This window comes from Nannospalax galili, unplaced genomic scaffold, assembly GCF_000622305.1.
Source record: "Nannospalax galili isolate Female #2095 unplaced genomic scaffold, S.galili_v1.0 scaffold2927, whole genome shotgun sequence".
Classification (NCBI taxonomy): domain Eukaryota; kingdom Metazoa; phylum Chordata; class Mammalia; order Rodentia; family Spalacidae; genus Nannospalax; species Nannospalax galili.
The window spans coordinates 191,275-209,735 of NW_008355812.1; the positions used below are offsets into that span (position 1 = coordinate 191,275).

At 51.6% G+C, this 18,461-nt stretch overlaps 2 protein-coding genes across 2 annotated transcripts in view; both read right to left on the minus strand.

Annotated features, from left to right (window-relative positions):
* CUNH4orf50 (chromosome unknown C4orf50 homolog) overlaps positions 1-3,155 on the minus strand; it is a 114,581-nt gene extending 111,426 nt beyond the window's left edge. Inside the window, exon 1 of the mRNA XM_029556489.1 lies at positions 2,731-3,155. The gene's annotated coding sequence lies outside the window, so the exon portion shown is untranslated. The remainder of the gene's footprint in view (positions 1-2,730) is intronic.
* Positions 106-18,390, minus strand: LOC115067770 (janus kinase and microtubule-interacting protein 2-like). The gene is made up of 6 exons (XM_029556490.1): positions 18,313-18,390; positions 17,709-17,774; positions 12,955-13,023; positions 12,079-12,156; positions 7,194-7,259; positions 106-210 (listed from the first exon to the last, which is right to left on the minus strand). Exons 1-6 carry the CDS (start codon positions 18,388-18,390, stop codon positions 106-108), a joined length of 462 nt encoding a protein of 153 aa, XP_029412350.1.
* Positions 18,391-18,461: the final 71 nt, after the last annotated feature.

Below are 18,461 nucleotides of genomic sequence, written 5' to 3' on the forward strand. Positions count from 1 at the left end.
GAAAATGGGTGCCCTGGGGACCCAGAGGCTGAAAGATTCAGGAATAGCAGAGGGCAGTAGGCAGAGGTGTGCAGAAGATCCCCCAGAGTAGGGGCAATCTTCAGGTTACAGCCATATAGGGATGGAGTAGCTGGGTGTGGCTGGCCCGTGGCACTCAGATGGGGCCTTAGGGCCACATTCTCTAAGGGCCCTGGCATCTCGCTGTGAGCACTGGGGAGTCACAGGCTAGTCAGGGTCAAGGAGTTGCAGATCCAAGGACCAAGGCCTCTCGGGTTTGCAGGGGGTAAAAAAACGGAGGCCACCAACCACACAAGTGGCCAGGATGAGGCAGAGAAGTCCAAAGATGAAGAAAAATAAGAAATAAGAGGCTTAACTTCCCTAGAAAAATAACAGACGAGATTCCCACTCTATTTTCTTAATATTTACTAGTGCCCCTGGGGACCCACAAAGAACTGAACACACACACACTCCGCCCCACCTTGTGAACATTTTTGAGCATTTAATTTCCTAGAGTTTCTGTCTCACTCTTGTTTGAGTGAGAGCTGGCATTCCAGGGATCCACAAACAGCAGAATCACAGACACCCAGGCCCTCACACACAAAAAGTGTGGTGTTTGCATAGAACCGAGGCACACCCTCCCACACACTCAACCACTTCTGTGAGACATCAGACACGGACTACAAGGCAAACACGCCTACTGCTGCCACACTTGCTGTTTAGGAATGGCAAGGGAAAGGTCTGGAGTGTTTAGGACAGATGTCAAATATTCCAAATATTCTATATGCGGTTGGTTTGAATCTGCAGCAGAAAACCCAAGCACACAGAGGGCAGGGTGTGACTGTGAGTCCTTTCTCAAGCCAAAGGTGCTTTTGGCCAACTGTCTCTTAGAGCCTAGAAACATCTCTGCAGAACAGGGACACCAGGCAGAATGCACAGTGCCCCTCGTTCCGCAGAGGGTAGGCGCTCACTTTGGGAGGGCACCCAGCTTTAAGATGCACAACTGCCTCTGGCCATAAAGGTAGTTTATTTTAACCCTTTGTATGAAACCAATTAATGAAGTCAGAGGATCACCCAACTACTGAGAGAACATGGGATGAGTCCTAAGTGGTAAGGATTGGCCGTGCTCCCTGACCTTAGGATGGGATGGTTCAGCTGGCAGTCATGTGTGCTCATCTGTGAGCTCCCGCTCTGCCTCTGCAACCTCTAGGGTGGTTCAGGACACATCTGACACTGGCTTCATGCTTTCTGATAAGAAACTGATGGCCTTCTTTTGTACCTTTACAGAGAGGCCTTATGAATTGGGAGGTTTGTCCTAACAGAATTCCCAACAGTGGTGATGTCTGGGGGGCCATGAGGAGCTGCAGTAGCAGGGGCCGGGGGATGTAGGCAGAATCGGGAAGGTTAGACACTGGACTCAAGGGGCAGGAAGAGCAACTCAGTAACTGTGTGCTGGGACCGACTGCCTGAGTTTGAATCCTGTCTCAAGTAGGACTCTGGATAAACTACCTAATGTTTCACAAAAGGATCTCCAGACACTATCTAAATGCATCTGCGTCCAGTGGAGGAAGAATGAGTGGACTCACACATCTTGCTCAATAGACAGCCTGGCAGACCCTCGAGTCTGTGCTGGCTGGGTGTGGTGGGTATAACAATGCATCCTGGACTGTGTGCTCAGCCGTCTGGCCTACAACCAACCCTGTCGTTTACCTGCTGCAGGGTACTAGGCCAGTGGCCAGCACCCTGCTAAATGACACCGTAGCAGGCAGTTTCCTCCTCTGCTGTGGGGAGAAATCCCCCAGTGGCCTGTGAGCTCTAGAGACACTGGCTACGAGGCGTCACCTGCTGTGGGAAGATGGCTACCAGCTGAAGGCAGCAGAGACGGGCAGAGGGGAAATTTCCCTAGAGAGCTGCTGCAGTTCTCCCACAGCCCTCCTCCCCAGGACAGGCACACAGCCCCTGAGGAAGTGTCTCCTAACTCTGTTTGGTGAATCACCAACATTTAAGGGAGAAGAAAGGGGAGCTTGGAAGATGGAAAAGGGAAGTGAATGCTTGGGGTGGGGCTGGGTTTGTGGCCCCCATTTCCCTACTGACACAGAGTGGCTGTAAGGATGGGGCCCCATGCCTTGGGAGGGTGGTTACGGGAAGGGCACAAGCCAGGCCTGAGAACAGGAAGCCTCTACCTCAGGACCTCAGCCCTGAGGAGATGGGAGAGGGAGGGAGGAAAGGGGTGGACTCAGCCCTGGAGACCCAGCTCCACCCAACAGAGTAGGGCTCTGGAGACACCGGCTGGGGTCTGCAGAAGCCTCCAAGAGTTCGTTCTTAGACAATTTGGTGGAGGAAGAGGACCTCAAACTGACTGATTTGGGAGTTTCCTGCTCTACCTGGAAGTCGCTTAGCAAGAGGAGATTAATTTAAATGTGAGAAATAAACAAAACCTTAACCCAGGGCTCCTGCTGGGAAGCTAGTTATGGAAACCAAGAGAAGCAGGAGCTGCACAGCCTTGACCCCTGGGAGGAAGGACATGTGAGAAGCAGACTACAACTCCCAGTGGGGAAAGAAGGGAAGATCTGTGTCAGGTGGCACCACTATGGCTCTGAGGTTCCCTCTGCATCATGGCTCTTAACCCGACCTGCTCCTAGAAGGGACCTTGAATGCTGTACCTGGGACAGTGACAAGAAATGCTGGGTCCTAGTAGGGATTTGGGGCTCCAATGAAGAGCACCTTGCACACCTGCCAGTGTGAGCCATATTCTGTCAGGCCTGAGCGGCTTCTTGGGGGTAGAAGAGGATGGTTGCTGGTCCCCACTGGGAAGCAGGAAGGATTCCTTGGAAGGCTGCTCTCACTGAGAGACTCAGGCACTTGCTCCTTCTTGCCAGTCACTGTCAGGGTGTCAGGAGCCCTGTGGAATGTCACAGGTCCACCTGTCCAGCGGTAGTCACAGAAGATCTCTCCCAAGGGATGGCCTGGAATCTGTCACTTTGCTCCTCAGAGTCACAAGAACGTGGCTAGTCAGCAACAGAAACATGGCTGAGCTGGGTGTGACCGGATGGATCTAACTGCAGACTTAAGGCCACTGTCACATGAGTTCTGAGTGGAAAAGTCAAGCACACAGACAGACACAGCTCTCTGTGTCACAGGGTAGAGACGAAACACTCTAACTCATCATCCTTCAGGGCACTGGACAGATGGAGCTACAGGAACAAAGTGGTGGGTTTCTTTATGACCATCTGGATGCCACAGGGTGCCTGCCTGCAGAAATCAGCCCAGCAATGCACCTGTGCCTTTTCCCAGAGACCCATTTTCCTCACTGGTGACCCACGCTCCTGTCCTGGCCTCAGTGTCACAGATGTCTGTGTTGTCGAAGATGGGCTTCTTGGAATTTGACCACTTAGTGTTTGGTAAGTCTCAGGGGCCAGGCTTGTAGACTGCTGTGGTTTGGGTTTTGCAGTTCAGCGGAGACCCTCACCTGCAGCTGTGTTAGCATGCTGCCTTCAGCCTCCTGCTCATCCCTGGAACAGCCTTCCACCTGGTCAGTCCTGCGCAGAGCGCTGTCCTTGCTTCTCTGTCTTTGAATCTGGCTTCCTACAATGTCAGTTCCTACCCCACAGTTCCCTCGATGAACCTGAACCTCAGTTATTTCAGTCCTTCTTCCAAGAAATCATGGTGTTGCCACTTGGCCTCATAACTACACAGCAAGAGATGACTCTGTTCCCCACTGAGGATCCCGGGTAGTGAGTGCTCCTTGTCTTCCTAGGCTAGAAGAGCGCGCCTGGGCTCAGGCCTCAGAGGCGAGCTCTGGGGACTAACTGTCTAAGGGTATGATTCCACCAGCCAGAGCTCCTTTTTAGGCTGCCCCTGAGAATTAGAGCCAAGATGCCAGGCAGCCTGGGCCTGCACTGTCAGTCCTTGCTCCCCCGGCCTGAGGTATACTTATGCTCCAGGACTTCCAGAGTTCCACACCCACAAGAGTGACAGAGCCTTTGATTTCCTCAGAAATCTAAGACCTGTGGGGTCTCCTTTCCACAGTGGTGAGACTTTAACTCTCTCTCTTCCTGACCTCCAGCTCCCAAGTCCAGCTGTGTGCAGAGTCAGAGGTTTTGCTGACAGGACCTGGTTTAGGGATATTTGTGAGTCGCTGTGGCAAACAGGTTCAGAAAGAATACACATAGTTCATGGAGATTTATGTACACAGGGCAGTGGGGTGTCTGTGTCTAGCCAGATACACACAGTGCATCTGGGGAGACACACAGTATGGGAACAGGGCTCGCACCTGTCCCCCGACGGTGCAGTAGCTCTCAGCCCCTGGATGTCTGATAATTGCACTTAGATTTCTGGCATCCAGATCTGGTTTCTACCCTCTGCTCTTGAAGATGCCACAGTGGGGACAGAAGGCAGGCTCCCCATTGTCCTGCAGCGTTCCAGCAGGGGCTGGCCAGGTTCCCAGGCCTCCCCTTTAAGCTGTTCGAATGTGCATGAGTCCTGTATTTAGGCTCTGGACTTTGAATAGCTTGTTTTGCTGTTGCTTTTGGTTTGAGTAGTAGAGTTGGGGTGCCATGGGAACGCAGTTGATTCCATAAGTTCTTTGTCTAGCCTGTAAGATTAAAAACATAATCTGAAGTAACACAAAAGTCAAGGTTAAGAAGGGTGGTAGGGACTATGATGTACCTGGACCCTCTGCCATCCTGACTTCTCCAGTTAAGTCCTCAGGGGGCTTCTCTCAACAACCCAGCAGAGGGAGTAGGATTTGGATAACCCCATCCCAACTTAAGCCTTTGTGGGCCAGCGCCAGAGTCAGAGACATCCCTAAGGACATTAGGTAAGTTGTTCAGGAATCTAATGGACCCTGGGGACATGTGGAGCTCAGGGACACTTAGCCTCAGTCGGATTCAGAGACAAGACCCCAGAATGCATGGGTCCCAGGAGAGGCCAGTTCTGGGATGGGCACTCAGCACTGGGAGGGTACGGAAGGGCTAAAAACAGAGACTAAGAGTGGGTTCTGGGTGCTTGGGCACAAGGGCCCAACAGCCAGCGCAGGACCAGCTATGAGATGGTTCATTCCTTGGGTCTCTGAGTACAGTTGGGCATCATAACTAGGCATGGGGGTTGAGATACACAAGTGAGGGGCAAGGCACTGGTGGCTCTTAGACACTGGACAAGTACATCAGGGTCTGACTTCATGAGCCACTGGCCTATAAATCTGCTGTTCCTCGGCACAGGAAGCACACTTGCTTTGGATCAGACAGGAGATATGCTGGTCCACACAGTAACAGAGAAGAAACTGAGGCAGGCTGGAGAAAGGTCTGGGAATGGAACACAGACCCCCTCTGTGGATGAGACTCCATCAGGTCTCTCGTTCTCAGTGAGCCCTCACCATCTGCCTCCGCAGCAGGACATAAGGTTCTCCAGGACCACACAGCCCCAAGGAGCCTGAGCAGAGGACTGCAGAACAAGGCTGCCTTCCAGGCACCTGGTCTCCTTAGGGTATGATCCAGCCAAAGGGGAGGCAGCCTCCTCTCTCAGACCATCAACTTTGCACCTGACAGTAAAACGGAAATGGTACCCACCCGAGTTCTCAGCTCACGGGATTCATCAAGGCCACAGAATGAATGCTAGTGAGAAAAACAAAAACAGGAACAAAAACTATAACATAAGACCAAAAGAAAACAAGGAAAAGAAGAGAAAAAGAAAAAGAAATGTGAGAGATGCAGCATGGGAGTCATTGACAGCATCTTGTAAGAACTACGGCACTGGGGCAGCTGGGGCAGAGGAACCCAGGGAAGCAGGCTGCGGGCAAAGATTGCTCCCTCTGGCCTGTGTGCCCAGTGGATTGTCCCAACACACTCATCGGGGCACTCACTAGCCGAGGCTGCCAGGTGAGATCTATGCCATGGACAAGGGCTTTGGGGACAAAGACGGGGCTGCACGAGACATTATAGAGGAACGGCCTTCCCCAGGTCCACCCAGACACAGGGCATAATGTGGACAAGCCAAACAAAGGACGCAGCTAGTCTACCCTGTGGTAAACCTTCCCTGCACCATCTACTCCAAGAGAATTGTTACTACTTTAAGCTTTATGTGCCTTTTGACCAGTCTACTTAACAAAAAAACAGAGCAAGAAAAAAACAGCCTTACACACACAGAAAACTCTTACAGGTTAGTTCAAGAGAATGTTCCTTAATCTATTCATGACTTCCAAAGCTCAAATAGAATCACCAGCCATTCGAGGAAACATATCTGACCATCACCTGGGGATTTTGAAAATAGTTTTTTCCCCCCAAACAAGGTCATAGTTCCCCATATTATTTATAAAGAAAAGTAGAAATCCAACCAACAGGCACCATATTTTTTTCTGTAGAATTCCTGGAAAAGCTAAAATGGGGTCACTGGAATCCTGGAGCCCTTTGAGTTCCATGTAGTGAAATTGAGGCTGAGGGGTGGGGGTGGGCTTGCCGAGACCACTCAGTGGAGTGTGACTAAGTTGTGGAAGCCAGTTCAGCAAGCCCGTTATTAGGGCTGGAATCTCCACTATGGCAGGCAGGGAGCGCCCAGGAGAAGCTACGAGGTGGGCCTCCTGGAACACCCCTAGTCCTGTGGCCAACCCATAATCCACCCAGTCAGGCCAGCTCTTCCCATTCTTTATGCAGCCCATGCCATACCCTCCTGGGCCAGAGAGGTAGAACAGTGCAGGCATATCACTATGAGGAAGCCGGAGGGTGAGGGGCCAGGAGCATAATCCAAGAACAAACCAGATGCGTGGAGGGCATGGCCGGTGTGATCTCTAAAGTGCGCCTGACCCACCTGTAATCCCAGTGCTAGGGAGGCAGAGACAGGGAATCCCTGAAGCAAGCTGGCCAGCTAGACTAGCCAGAATTGGTGAGCTCCCAGTTCAGCAAGAGGCCCTGCTCCAAACATACGGTGGAGTGCTGAGAGGAACACACTCGATGTCAACCTATGGCCTCCACATGCACCAACAGGAGAAAGTAATCTGAGCACCAGAATTCAGTTCACTGCAGACACACACAGCCTAGGCTACAGTTCATGAAAGTCTCTGAGAAGGCAGCCTCTGCCTGGAAGCCTATAGCTGCCTTAGATTCCTGGAGGGGACGGACAGGGGCGGGGGCTGCTTGGTTTGCACCACATAAAACGGGCAGGTTAGGTTCCCCCTGTGTCTCAGGTCCAGCCACCCCCCCTACCTTCTCCTCCAGCTCCTTTAGGTGGCGTTTTTGCAACTCCAACTTGTCCTCCAACTCCCGGATTCTCTGAAAGACACCAGACCATGTGTCAGAAAAGATTTCCCAGGCCCAGAATCTGACCTTTGTCTTTTATGGTGGTCCAGTATAGAAGCTGTGAAGGACAGACACGGGTAGCTCTGCGAGTGTCTATGAAAGCACACACATTACTGCTACCCAAATCACGACAGAGACTACCCAACTGCCCTACAGCCAGCCCCCACAGAGCAACACTCTGTTCTGACTTCTATTAAGGATGGATGGATTCTACCTATGAAGTTCATGAACTAGAGTTATACAGTGTATGAAGCATGCACTCATAAACTGACGACTGGGCCAGGCATGTAGGTCTCCAGCACGGTGGCAAAGATCATGGATTGGGTCCCAGGGCTACAGGAAGGGAGGGTTTGGGTGGCATCCACGCTGCACATCCATGTCCACACCCTGCAGGGACACCCTGAGTGATGTGGAGGCTGCGGTGCAGGGAGCACCCTGCTGGCAAGGCTCGGTGCAGTCCTCCTGCACTGCTGCTCCCTTCTCAGTTGTCATCGGGAGGCTGGAACCTTCTTCCCTCTGCCCGGCATCATGTGAGCCTCACAGATGCTGAGGTCCCCGGAGCCATAAAGGATCGTGATGGTAGGCGGGTCCCAAACCCAGCAGTAAGGTAGATGCTGAACCAAAGCACCCCCTGTGGTTTCTGGCTACAGAAGGATGGGAGGTGCTGGAGGAAGGGCAGGAAGAAAGAAATGGCTTTGATTTGTATGCATGTTCCAGCCAGTGGGAAGAACTGGTTTGCCATCTACAGCCCCCCAGGGAGATGTTCCTGCCTTCCATGCTGTGACAAGCACCACGGAAGAAGACACTCTGAACGTCTAGAACCTTCCCTGTTGCCAGCTCTCCAGCAACATGCCCTGGGTGCACAATGCCCATCCAGGGGTCCGGGGTGTACTGCGGACACAAGGTGGAGAGGTGGCCCTGTGATGGCCCTGCTGATACCTGCTGGGCCTGCTGCAGCAGCTCCATGCGCTCCCGCAGGATCTGGCTGTCAAACTCCCGGCTCTGGCGCAGGAGTTGCCTGCGCACCTTCTCCACCGCCGCCTGCAAGTCCTCGCGCTGGCTGGCGCTCAGCGCCTCGCTGGCCCTCTGCCCTGGCTCCTGCTGCAGCGCATTGTACAACGTGGCCTCCAGGTCCTGGATTTTCTGCACAGCCCCATCACACAGACAGTTGACGTTACAGAGGGGTGAACAGGCACCACAGTCAGGAGTTTGGGGCTGCCAGGGGCCCAGCCCGAGAGGGAACACGTTACAGAACACAGCATGCAGGGACCGGCAGAGCAGTAAGGTTCACAGGGGACAGCGTGGGGAGCCCCCCTAAGCCTGAGACACACGGCTGAGTGTTCTGCCCCGGACAGACAAACGCCCCTCAACTATACAGGAGACCGCGGTAAGACGAGACGTCTCCCTTAAACAGGTGTGTCCAACTGGTTATCTCCGCCTTCCAGTTTCTTCTTATAACCTCTTCTTTTTTGAGGCAGTGTCTCCTTATAGCCTAGCTGACCTGGAACTCACTAGGTAAACCAGGCTGGCCTCAATCTCACAAAGATCCACCTGTTTTTACTTCCGAGTGCTTGAATTAAAGACATGTACCACCACACCCGGCTTTCTTGTCCCCTTTTCTAACAGAGTCAGTGGGGTGCCGTGTCTCAATTGGAAACATTTATTTCCTGGCTTTGATAAGAATGCAGCTTTACCCCAAAGCAAATAGTGGCAATATTCTAACCACTGCCTCCGGAAGCAAGAGGGCCTTTTTTGGCAAAGCTGAAGGAGACACTGGGCTGGCTGCTGATGCCCCACTCTACAGGTTTTAGTCATCAGATGAAGTCACTTCCTCCAGATCTCCAACTGGATGCTCAACAGCTACCTTACCATGATGCCAGGGACAAAGGAGAAAATCGTCTCTCTTCCTGCTTCTCCAAAGGCCCTCACCACTTCACTTCCTAATAAATTGCAGAAATCATCTTGATGAAGCCCAGCGGCAAGCAGAAGGCCAGAGTCCATCCCCTGGCAGAGCTGAGGGGCTCCAAGCGTAGCATGGGAACTTCCCTGTGCCTTCTAGCTGACCCCTCTCCATTCAGCAGCTGAGCTCCTAGAGACCCTCAGGTTGCCAGTTTCAGGACTGGGCACCACCTCCAAACCTAGACCCCACTGAGGAAAGCCTGCCTATCTCACCCAGTTCCCACGCCATTTCACAACAAAGGAAGACAGGCATGCATCCAGTACCTGCCCTTTCCCAGCATGGATGCAAGAAGTGAGAGGCTCACTGCCCCAACTCTCCAAGAGAATTTGGTACTTTTGAGAACTACCTAGACTCTCAGGAGGCTAAAATCCCTCTGGGAGCATGCTACCCACTTGAGGCTCAGGGGTGCCTTGCAGGGATGAATATAGCTTCTGCAGGGAACAGGATCAAGATAGGGACATCCTCTGAGAGCCAGCATGCTCTAGCTCAGGGTCCTGAGTCTGACTACACACAGCACTCAGAGGATGAGTGGGCACTCAGATTTTGCAAATGACACTTAGGGAAAGGGCAGTTCTCCAAGAGGTCCCCCGAAATCAAGTCCAGTGAGTTGGTGAACTTGACAGTGGCTGGCCTTTATCCCTCTGGGCTCTACAGCTGCCCCTCAGTATGCAGTGGCCCTGGGAAGACCATAGGATCAGAGCACTCAGCTTGGGCCCTACTGCACCTCCTCTTGAGGGCAGCTAAGTTCCTGCACCTTTCCCTGAGAGTTGTCCCTCATGTCTATGAACACGCACTTGGAAGACCGTGCTGGACAGCCACAGTGTGTCCTTCAAGGATGTTTACAAGGACCAAGACTGGATGAGATCAAGGAAAAATCAAAATTGTTAAACGGCAGGAGATGACCCAGAGCATAGGTGCGTATTTTCACTTATCCCTTGACCTCTGGGCTGTCAGTCACATCATGTGAACAGAAACAGGGAGGGGTATGGAGATGCTGCTTGATGGGAAGTATTGACTACCAATATGGGACCAATGAAGCAATATCTGGGTGCCTGTGAACATTCCCAGACATGAGACCTTGAGGGCTCTGCCCTCACCCACGGGTCAGTCCCTGGAAGGAGTCTTAATAAGGCAGCATTATTGTGAGGCGGTGAAAGGGAGGAGGCGGAGCCCAGCTGGAGGAAGTGGGTGACTGGGGGTGAGTTCTTGCAGCTATGTCTTGCCCAGGCCCTTTCCTGTATCCCCCTTTTCTCTGCTTCCTGGCCCCTATGATGCGAACTGCTCTGCTTGTCCATGTCCTTCCTGTCATGATGAGCTGACACCTCTGAAATCATGAGCCAAAATAAATCCTTCCTCTGTTAAACTGTTTGTCAGGTGTTTGGTCTCTGTGACTTGAGACATCACTAACACACATTGAGCCTTGTAAGGCTCACCTGGTGTGAGGTTGGTCAGCCTCTGCTTCTAGAACCCCCCACCCACCTGCACTAAGCCAGGTGTCCTGCACAGGAGCCGCTCCTGATAGCAGGTCTGAAAGCTGCAGCTCCTTATTCACTCTATGTCTTAGCTGCCCCCATACCTTGCAGACTGATTTTAGCTGCAAATTATCAGGGTAAAGGTTTGCTTGGGCTCTGTACAAGACACCAGTGGCTTCCTGTGGGCTGTGCACTGGTTCTGTGTTCTACACCATGGGGGCATCCTCAGACCATTTAAGGCCCCCATTCCATGGGAGAATGGCTCTGAGTGGCAGGAGCTAATGGCTTTGAGTGTGAGGACATCTGAACCTAAACCTCAAACACTAGGAAGCCCAGAGCACTTTGTGACCTCCCCCCACTTGGTGCTTTGTAGGACTTACCCCCTTTGCTCTTATGTCTCCTTAGCCCTGGCTGCTTTCCCTCTGCATTCTTTTGAGACCATCTCCTTTTCCTATCTATAAGAAAACTGGCTTTTTAATTGATTTTGGAGACAGGATTTGAGCTTGCTAGGTAGTCGAGGGTGATACTGAACTTTTGTTTCCGTCTCTCGCATGCTAGGATTACAGGCATGTGCCGCCATGCCCAATTTATGCAGTACTGGGGACTGAATCAGGACTTTATGCATGATAGGCAAGCACTCTACCAAGTAAGCTACATTCCCAGCCCCTCATTTTGGGATTTTAAGGATAATAAATATTTAAGTATGAACAGAAACAGGCCAGAGATGGCTTAGCAGCTAAGAGCACGTACTAATCTTGCAGAGAACATGAGTTCAGTTTCCAACATCCATATCAGACAGGTCACAAAAACCTGTAACTCCAACTTCAGGGGATCCAATGCCCTCTAAACTCTACAGGCACCTGCATGTATGTACACCCAAAAAGTCTGGCCTGGAGAGATGGCTCAGAGGTTAAGAGTACTGGCTGCTCTTGCAGAGGACCCAGGTTTGGTTCCCATCAGCCACATAGCTAACAATTGTCTGTAACTCCAGTTCTTAGGGATCTGACACCCTTTTCTGACCTCCACAGGCCATGTACAACACAGGTGCAATTATATACATGTAGGCAAGGCACTCATATTTTTAAATCTTTAAAAAGAATCAACAAATGTAGATGAAACTTTCTTCTCACTCAGCTCACATGGTGAGAATTTAAAGTCCAAAGAGACCATGAAGGTAATTTGGACTATAGTTGAAAATCATGACTGCTTTGGGCCAAGTGACCACCTGCTGGTCATTCTGGTTCCCTGTGAAGAGGGTGGAGGATTGAGCCTTCAAAGCCCAGTGTGTGTCCTGTAGGAAGAAGCAGCCTCTAAGGCTGAGGTTAGAAAGCCAAAGTGTCAAACCCACTTCTGGTCCTACCAGGTAGGCCTGGTCAAGGGCTTGCTTCCTGTAGTCCAGCTCCTGCTCCAGGTAGCCCTTCTGCCGGCTGAACAGGTCCTGGAAGAGAAGGAGGCACCATCAGGAGCCTGGCCAGAGGGAGCATGCAGCAGGGTGACTCTAAATGCACCCACTCGTGACTCAGGGCTAAGGACTGGGGAGGAAGAAGGCTTTCCATGGGGCCTTGCTTGCCCTGTGTGAACTCCCAAAGCCCTCACCGCCCTGGCTGTCCACGGGAACCTTCATCAGGATCAGTCTCACTCCTCTAGTTCCCTGACCCTGCCCCTTGGGTGCGAGGAGATCCCCACCTGCAACATGCTTCCTTCCCAGACCGCATCCCAGGAACCCGTCTCAGTCCCTGTGTTGTGGCCTGGGGCCCTCTAGAGACTATCCCACAGTTCTCAGGTGCAGCTGACCCCCTCCCTGAGCTGTGTCCCCTACCAGTGGACCTCCCAGGTGCACATTCCTCCAGGGCCCTCTATGAAGACATGATCTGAGCAGGCAGATTCCTTTCTACCACTGACGAGGGCTTGGAGCTGGAGTTCACATGGAAAACCCCACCTTTTACAGATATGGAAGCAGACAGACAGCAGGAAAACTGCCTTGTCCGTGATGCCATTGGTAATAGGGGAACCCAGCCCTCTGGTGCCTGTCCAGGGCTCTCCTGACATGACATACAGCTTCAGGCTCTGTGTGACTGCTGCCTTCTTCACCTCCCATGTCTACTTGGAAAGCCATTCAGTCTTGGACGGCTCCAGAGCCAGGTGTCTTGGAATGCTTTCTCTCGCATCCCTGGGCTGAGGACAAAGGCTCCTTCATTTGCAGCGGCCCCTGGTGAGGAGGGGCTGGACCCTTTACCTTTTCCTTCTCCAGGTCGATCATCTTCTGCGTGAGGGCGGCCTCCGTGCCTTCTATGTGCTGCAGCCACTGCAAAGCAGCAGGACAGGAAGGCGAAGGCAGGTGAGCAGCGTGAGGAAACTACGCCTCTGTACAGTTTGCTGGGGGATGAGGGGTAGTGGATGTCTACACTGCTGTACGTGTACAAGGCTTTGGCTGTGCGTGCACCAAGGAGGTGACTAGAAGTGGATTTGGTGCACGGGTGGACGAGAGCTGTGTGTTCTAGAGACTTACAGTGAGGGAGCGAGTGAACGTGCAGCTGTCCTCCTTGCATGCTGCCCCTACTACGTGTTTTGCTACCCATGTGATCACCCCGGGGTAGCCATCATCTCCCCGTTTTGTGGGTACAGACATGGAGGCTGTTAAGTCCCTTGTCCAAAGTCACACGGGGGACCGGGGATATGGAACCCAGCCTGCAGGACTCCAAAGCTACTCCCACAGCATCTCTATGGTATGTTGTGGGAGACAGCTGTAGGGAGAAGGGCACATGCATGTGGGGTCGGGGTGCAAGGGTTGGAAAGCTGGTGAGAGCAGGGTCACCCTCAAACACATCTGTGACCACATGGGGAGTGTTCATGATTGGCTGTGGCATATTCCCGCGCCCCATTCATCTGGCCCTCAGACAGAACAAGCCATCTTTCACCTAAGGGCCTTTGCACCTACTGTTCCTACTGTCCGGATACGTGCTCAGCTCCCAGCCTCAAGCTACTTTTACCTCCTCCTCCTGGAAGCCCAGCCTGCTTCCTGAGGCCACAGGGTCATCTTGCCCTACAGCTAGCTCACTTGATGAACACTGAGGTCTGTTCCCTCCCTCCAGCACCCAAGGTAGAGACACATCTACTCCAGCTGCTTTACCTTCAGAGCAGAGCTAGATGCACAGCAGGTACCAAAAAACAGCTATGGGGTGAAGGCAGCCTGGTGTGGGTACGGGTGGACTCCACGGGATGGGGAGGCAGGAAAGCTGCAGTCAGTGCTTCTCCCAACAACATCAAGGTCAACCTGGCCCCAAACTGCCCGGGGGCCAGCAGAACAAGTACTGACAGGGAGACAAAACTGTTCCTTAGACACGGAGCATGGCTTCTTGGGAACGGTAAGCGTGGTTTTTGATGAGAAATTTAAAACGTTTAATTTTTAACTTCCTAATGGGAAACTGAACACAATGAAATGCGATGGTAACTTTCCAGTCTTGAATCATGACCAGGAGATGTTCTCCGGAGTTTCTGCAGAGCTAGGGGAGGGGCAGTGTCTCCCAGAGACACATGGGCAATGTGTGCTTCAGTCTGTGCTGGGTATAGAGGAAGAACACCACAGCCCTTCTCAGTACCCTGGACAGTAACCAAGGGGCAGAGAAAACATTCTTTCCACAGGACCTTCCAGTTCAAAGCCTGCTCCCACCACCAGTAGGCAGGAGCGGTCTGGACAGGCAGGAGAGGAGCCTGGCCCCCAGGGATGCTCTAGGACCTAGGTATCATCTGAGTGGTGGAAGGTCAAAAACTTGCTCCCCATCCCACACCCAGGGCACCTGAGGTGGCTGAGCTCTCCTCTCCATCCATTGACTTGGGGCCAACTCTAAGAACGCTCCACTGTGGACACAAGGTCTCGTTCTCTGACCCATCGCTATCGGCAAGGACAGATTTTTAGTATTTCCATCTTCCTGAGTCCTAGGCCTACTTCCCCAAGGGTTTTGAACATGAAGGAGAAGAGGCAGGCCTGACTGAGCCACAGCCTCCCATGTCTTATACTTGAGCCTCTCCATTGGGCTCCACCTTGGGCCAAGGTTAGCATGGTGTAGCTTCTGGCCTTGTGCTCAGATAACCAGGGCAGGCCTAAAGGGGGCGTGATGGAGCAGCTGTTTGCCTGCAGCCCAGAGCCCAGGCTGCAAAGGGGACAGGAGGAGGGCGCACACAGAGGGCAGGAGAAGGGATGCCACCTGCTGTGAGACCATCAAAGGAACATTCTAGAATGTACATGATCAGATTGGATTGCCTTCACCTACATGTCAAAAATGGGCTTTGTGCTGCCAAGAAAGAGCTGGGTCTCCGTGGTTTAGAGACCAGCAGTGTGCCAAGTACAGGGGATTTGAGACAAGGTCTCATTATGCAGCTTTAGCTGGCCTAGAACTTGATATGCAGACCATCCCAGGCTGGCTTCTCACAGTGATCTGCCTGCCTCTGCCTCCTGAGTGTTACAAGGCACCACCATGCCCTAGCCAAGCCTTCCCTGGCAGCCACAGTTCTGGGACTGAGCTCCCAGAGACTGAGCTCCCTGCTATACTCCTATGGTACCTGTCAGCTCCAGAGTACTCACTTGTCCCTGTTTGCCCTAGACTGTCTCAGGACACCCTTTGTCCTAGGCAGAGCTGACTATATTGGTTACCCATCTATCCTATCAGTATTCTCCAAGGTGCCATGACCCAGCTCCCACCCTGCTCCAGCCCCTGAGCTTGAACAGTCTATCCAAGCAGGGAGAAGATACATGGCAATGCCCACACTGGCTTGACTTTAGTTCACAGACGGCTGGGCCAGCATCTGACAGAGCTAATCCAAAATGAACCTTTCTTAAGGACACTCACTCACGCTCACAAACATCAGCCCTGGGCCCCCTGCTTCCTCCTGTTCTCAAGAGGCACATGGAAAGCTGGTGGTCAGGGCAACCAGCACCACTCTCTAGCTTATAGGACACATAGTGTGATACCAGGTGGTCAGAGTGGTAAGGTGTTGGTGGCCAGTAGCAAACGGGTAGCAGTTAGTGGGAATCTGAGCAAGGAGAGAGCAGAGTGCAAGCTGGGAGGTGGCAGGGATGGCAAGGCAGACAGCAGCTGATGCCAGAGGGCCCCACTGTCTTCTTTGTAGAAGGATACAAGTTGGGGGACCCTGAGGATCTAGAGTACAGGACCTGGCAAGGCTGTTGGGTCAAGTGTGAGAAGATGGGTCAAGCAAACTCTGTGCTGGCTGAGGGAAGTTCCCAATGAGGTCCCCAATTCCTCCTACTGCAGTCCTTCCCTGGAGACACTCCAGGGACTGGAGAACCAGCACTTAACCAACATCCACCATATTAGCCTACTGTGAGCCAGCCACCCTGAGTCACGGGCAGTTCCTATGCTTTCTTCTAGATCCTGAAACCTCTCTGAAGTAGTGAATGAGTGGGACCAAGATTCATGCCAGGAACTCCCCCACTTGATAACAGGGTGCCTGCGGACACAGCTGCTCCTCATCCTCCAGGACTAGGCATGGTGCTGCCCTCAGTGAGTGTACAACACACAGTTGTGCATGTTTAACCAGCACTTGGGTGACTTTGTGGATCCCTTTATGGAAGGCTGGAAAATCGCATTTGATTTTATTGGTGATAAGGATTGTGTGTACTGAATACGCCAGACACCTGCCTCTCATGGGCAGCCAGCCACATGTGACTATCATTGATCCCATCATTCACTGGAGGAAGCTAGCTCAGTCAGGTAAGAGACAGAGCTGGGAAGAACTGAGTTCCACCCACTGTTACCCTTCTCAACCCTGTGACTCTGAACAAAGCACTGTCAGCAATGTTTTATGCTCTTTACTTGGTTGGGGGATGGACAGAGGCCTAGGGAGGAAAACCGTATTCTAAATGTCCTTCTGAAGATTATGGATTTAATCAAGATCATTAAGACCTCACCAATCCAAAGGAGCATTTTAGAGGCTTCGAAAGGAAAGAATCTGTAGGTAAGACTCTATAAAAAGATATATATAAACCTACAACATCATAGACCACTGTAAGGGGCAAATAAGCCAGGGATGTATTCTTCAGAAAAAAACAGCCCAAATTTTACATCTTTAATACACAAAACACACACAGAAGAAGCAGTTACTACAAATGCTTATATGTTATGTGAATGAATGAATGAACAAATGAATGAGCAAACCCAGTAGAAAATCTTCAAAAAAATGCAATTATACTTCACAAGGAAGAAAATGCATAATACACGCTGGAAACCTCACCCTACCCAGCTCCAAATAAAAGCAGATGAAACAGCGACTTCGCACAGTGTGGTACCCAGCAAAAGGCCATTGTTCGTGTTTGTGGTCAAAGCCATGTGGAGTGCAGACATCGACCACATGGCACAACTTCAGGTCATAGTTAGAGAAACCATTTGGACACTACCAAAACCCTCATAGATGGTATTACCATTTGGCCCTGATTATTCTTCTAGAACATACTCTATGGACAGTCTCTTCAATGTACACAGATATGTATGTGTGAAGGTGTCCCCCCAGAGCACACTGGTAAACAGGAAGGACGGGGCACTCCCAGGACACTGAGCCACTGAGGAGAGATGACCCTCTGTGTGGTGCGTCTGTGTGATGGAGTGATACAGCCATTTGAGTGGATATTCATGAGCCACTTTAAATGACCTAGAAAGCAGGAGAGGAAAATTGGATGGTAACTAAGCCAAGGAGAATGGACATTGGAAAAATTAGGAGGAGATAAGCCAAGTATCACAGCTTATTTCTTCTTTGTGTGGGGGGCGTCATTTCCTCCTGGGTTTTGAGACTTTCTGAAGCGAGCATGTGTGATGTTCCATCTGAACACGCAAAGACATGCACATGTACATGCAGACTCAGACCGACACACACACACACACACATGCACCCAAAGAAAGTGACACACCAATGTACAGTTTCTTGTATGGTGCTGTGTGCCAGGACAAGATGTGAGCACAGAAATAGTTCTGGGTCTACCTTTTCACACAGGGCAAGCACAGTTCCAGCTTGGATTATTGCAACCTGTTCTTCATTCCTCAAATTCTAAAACACACAGAAAAAACGGGCAAGGGCATTTGACACTGGATCCCCAGGCCATGGGCAGACAGCACCAAGCTCCTGTGGGGCGATCCCAAGTACAAGCCCCCACTCACTAACGGGGGCGAGCAGGGGCCAGTATTCACTTAGAGATGGGCCTGGTCCCTCTGGATGGGGACATTTCACAGAGTGGCACTAAGGATTTGGGGAATAGGGCCTCGTTCAAGCCAGTCTTTTAGGAAAGCAAAAATATCACCCTGTGACTTCAGGAATCTTCAACAGTTGAACCTTCTTTTTGGGTATTAGTTTTTAGGTTTGCTGGGCCCCTGGTCACCCACAGGCTGTAAGGATGACCTCACTTCAGAACTCCTCTCTGACAATGCAGACCCAACCACCCACGGGGGTACATGGCCATACAAAAGCCTTACATTGTATTTCTTAGATCTCTTAAATTAAAGAGAAATTAAAAACAAAACAATGTCACACAGAATACACCCAGATCAAAATGAGAACACAAAACCAGAAACCGATCGCTCATAGTTACCCCATTATCGCCAAGGATATCTAACTTCTTCATAAGTTCAGAAATATTCACATCCTGGAAAAGATTTCCAACGTTCATTCTCATGTGAGATGCAGAGATGATCCATACCAAGTCCTAGCACCATGGCTCACAAGCTTGCTCCTACCTCC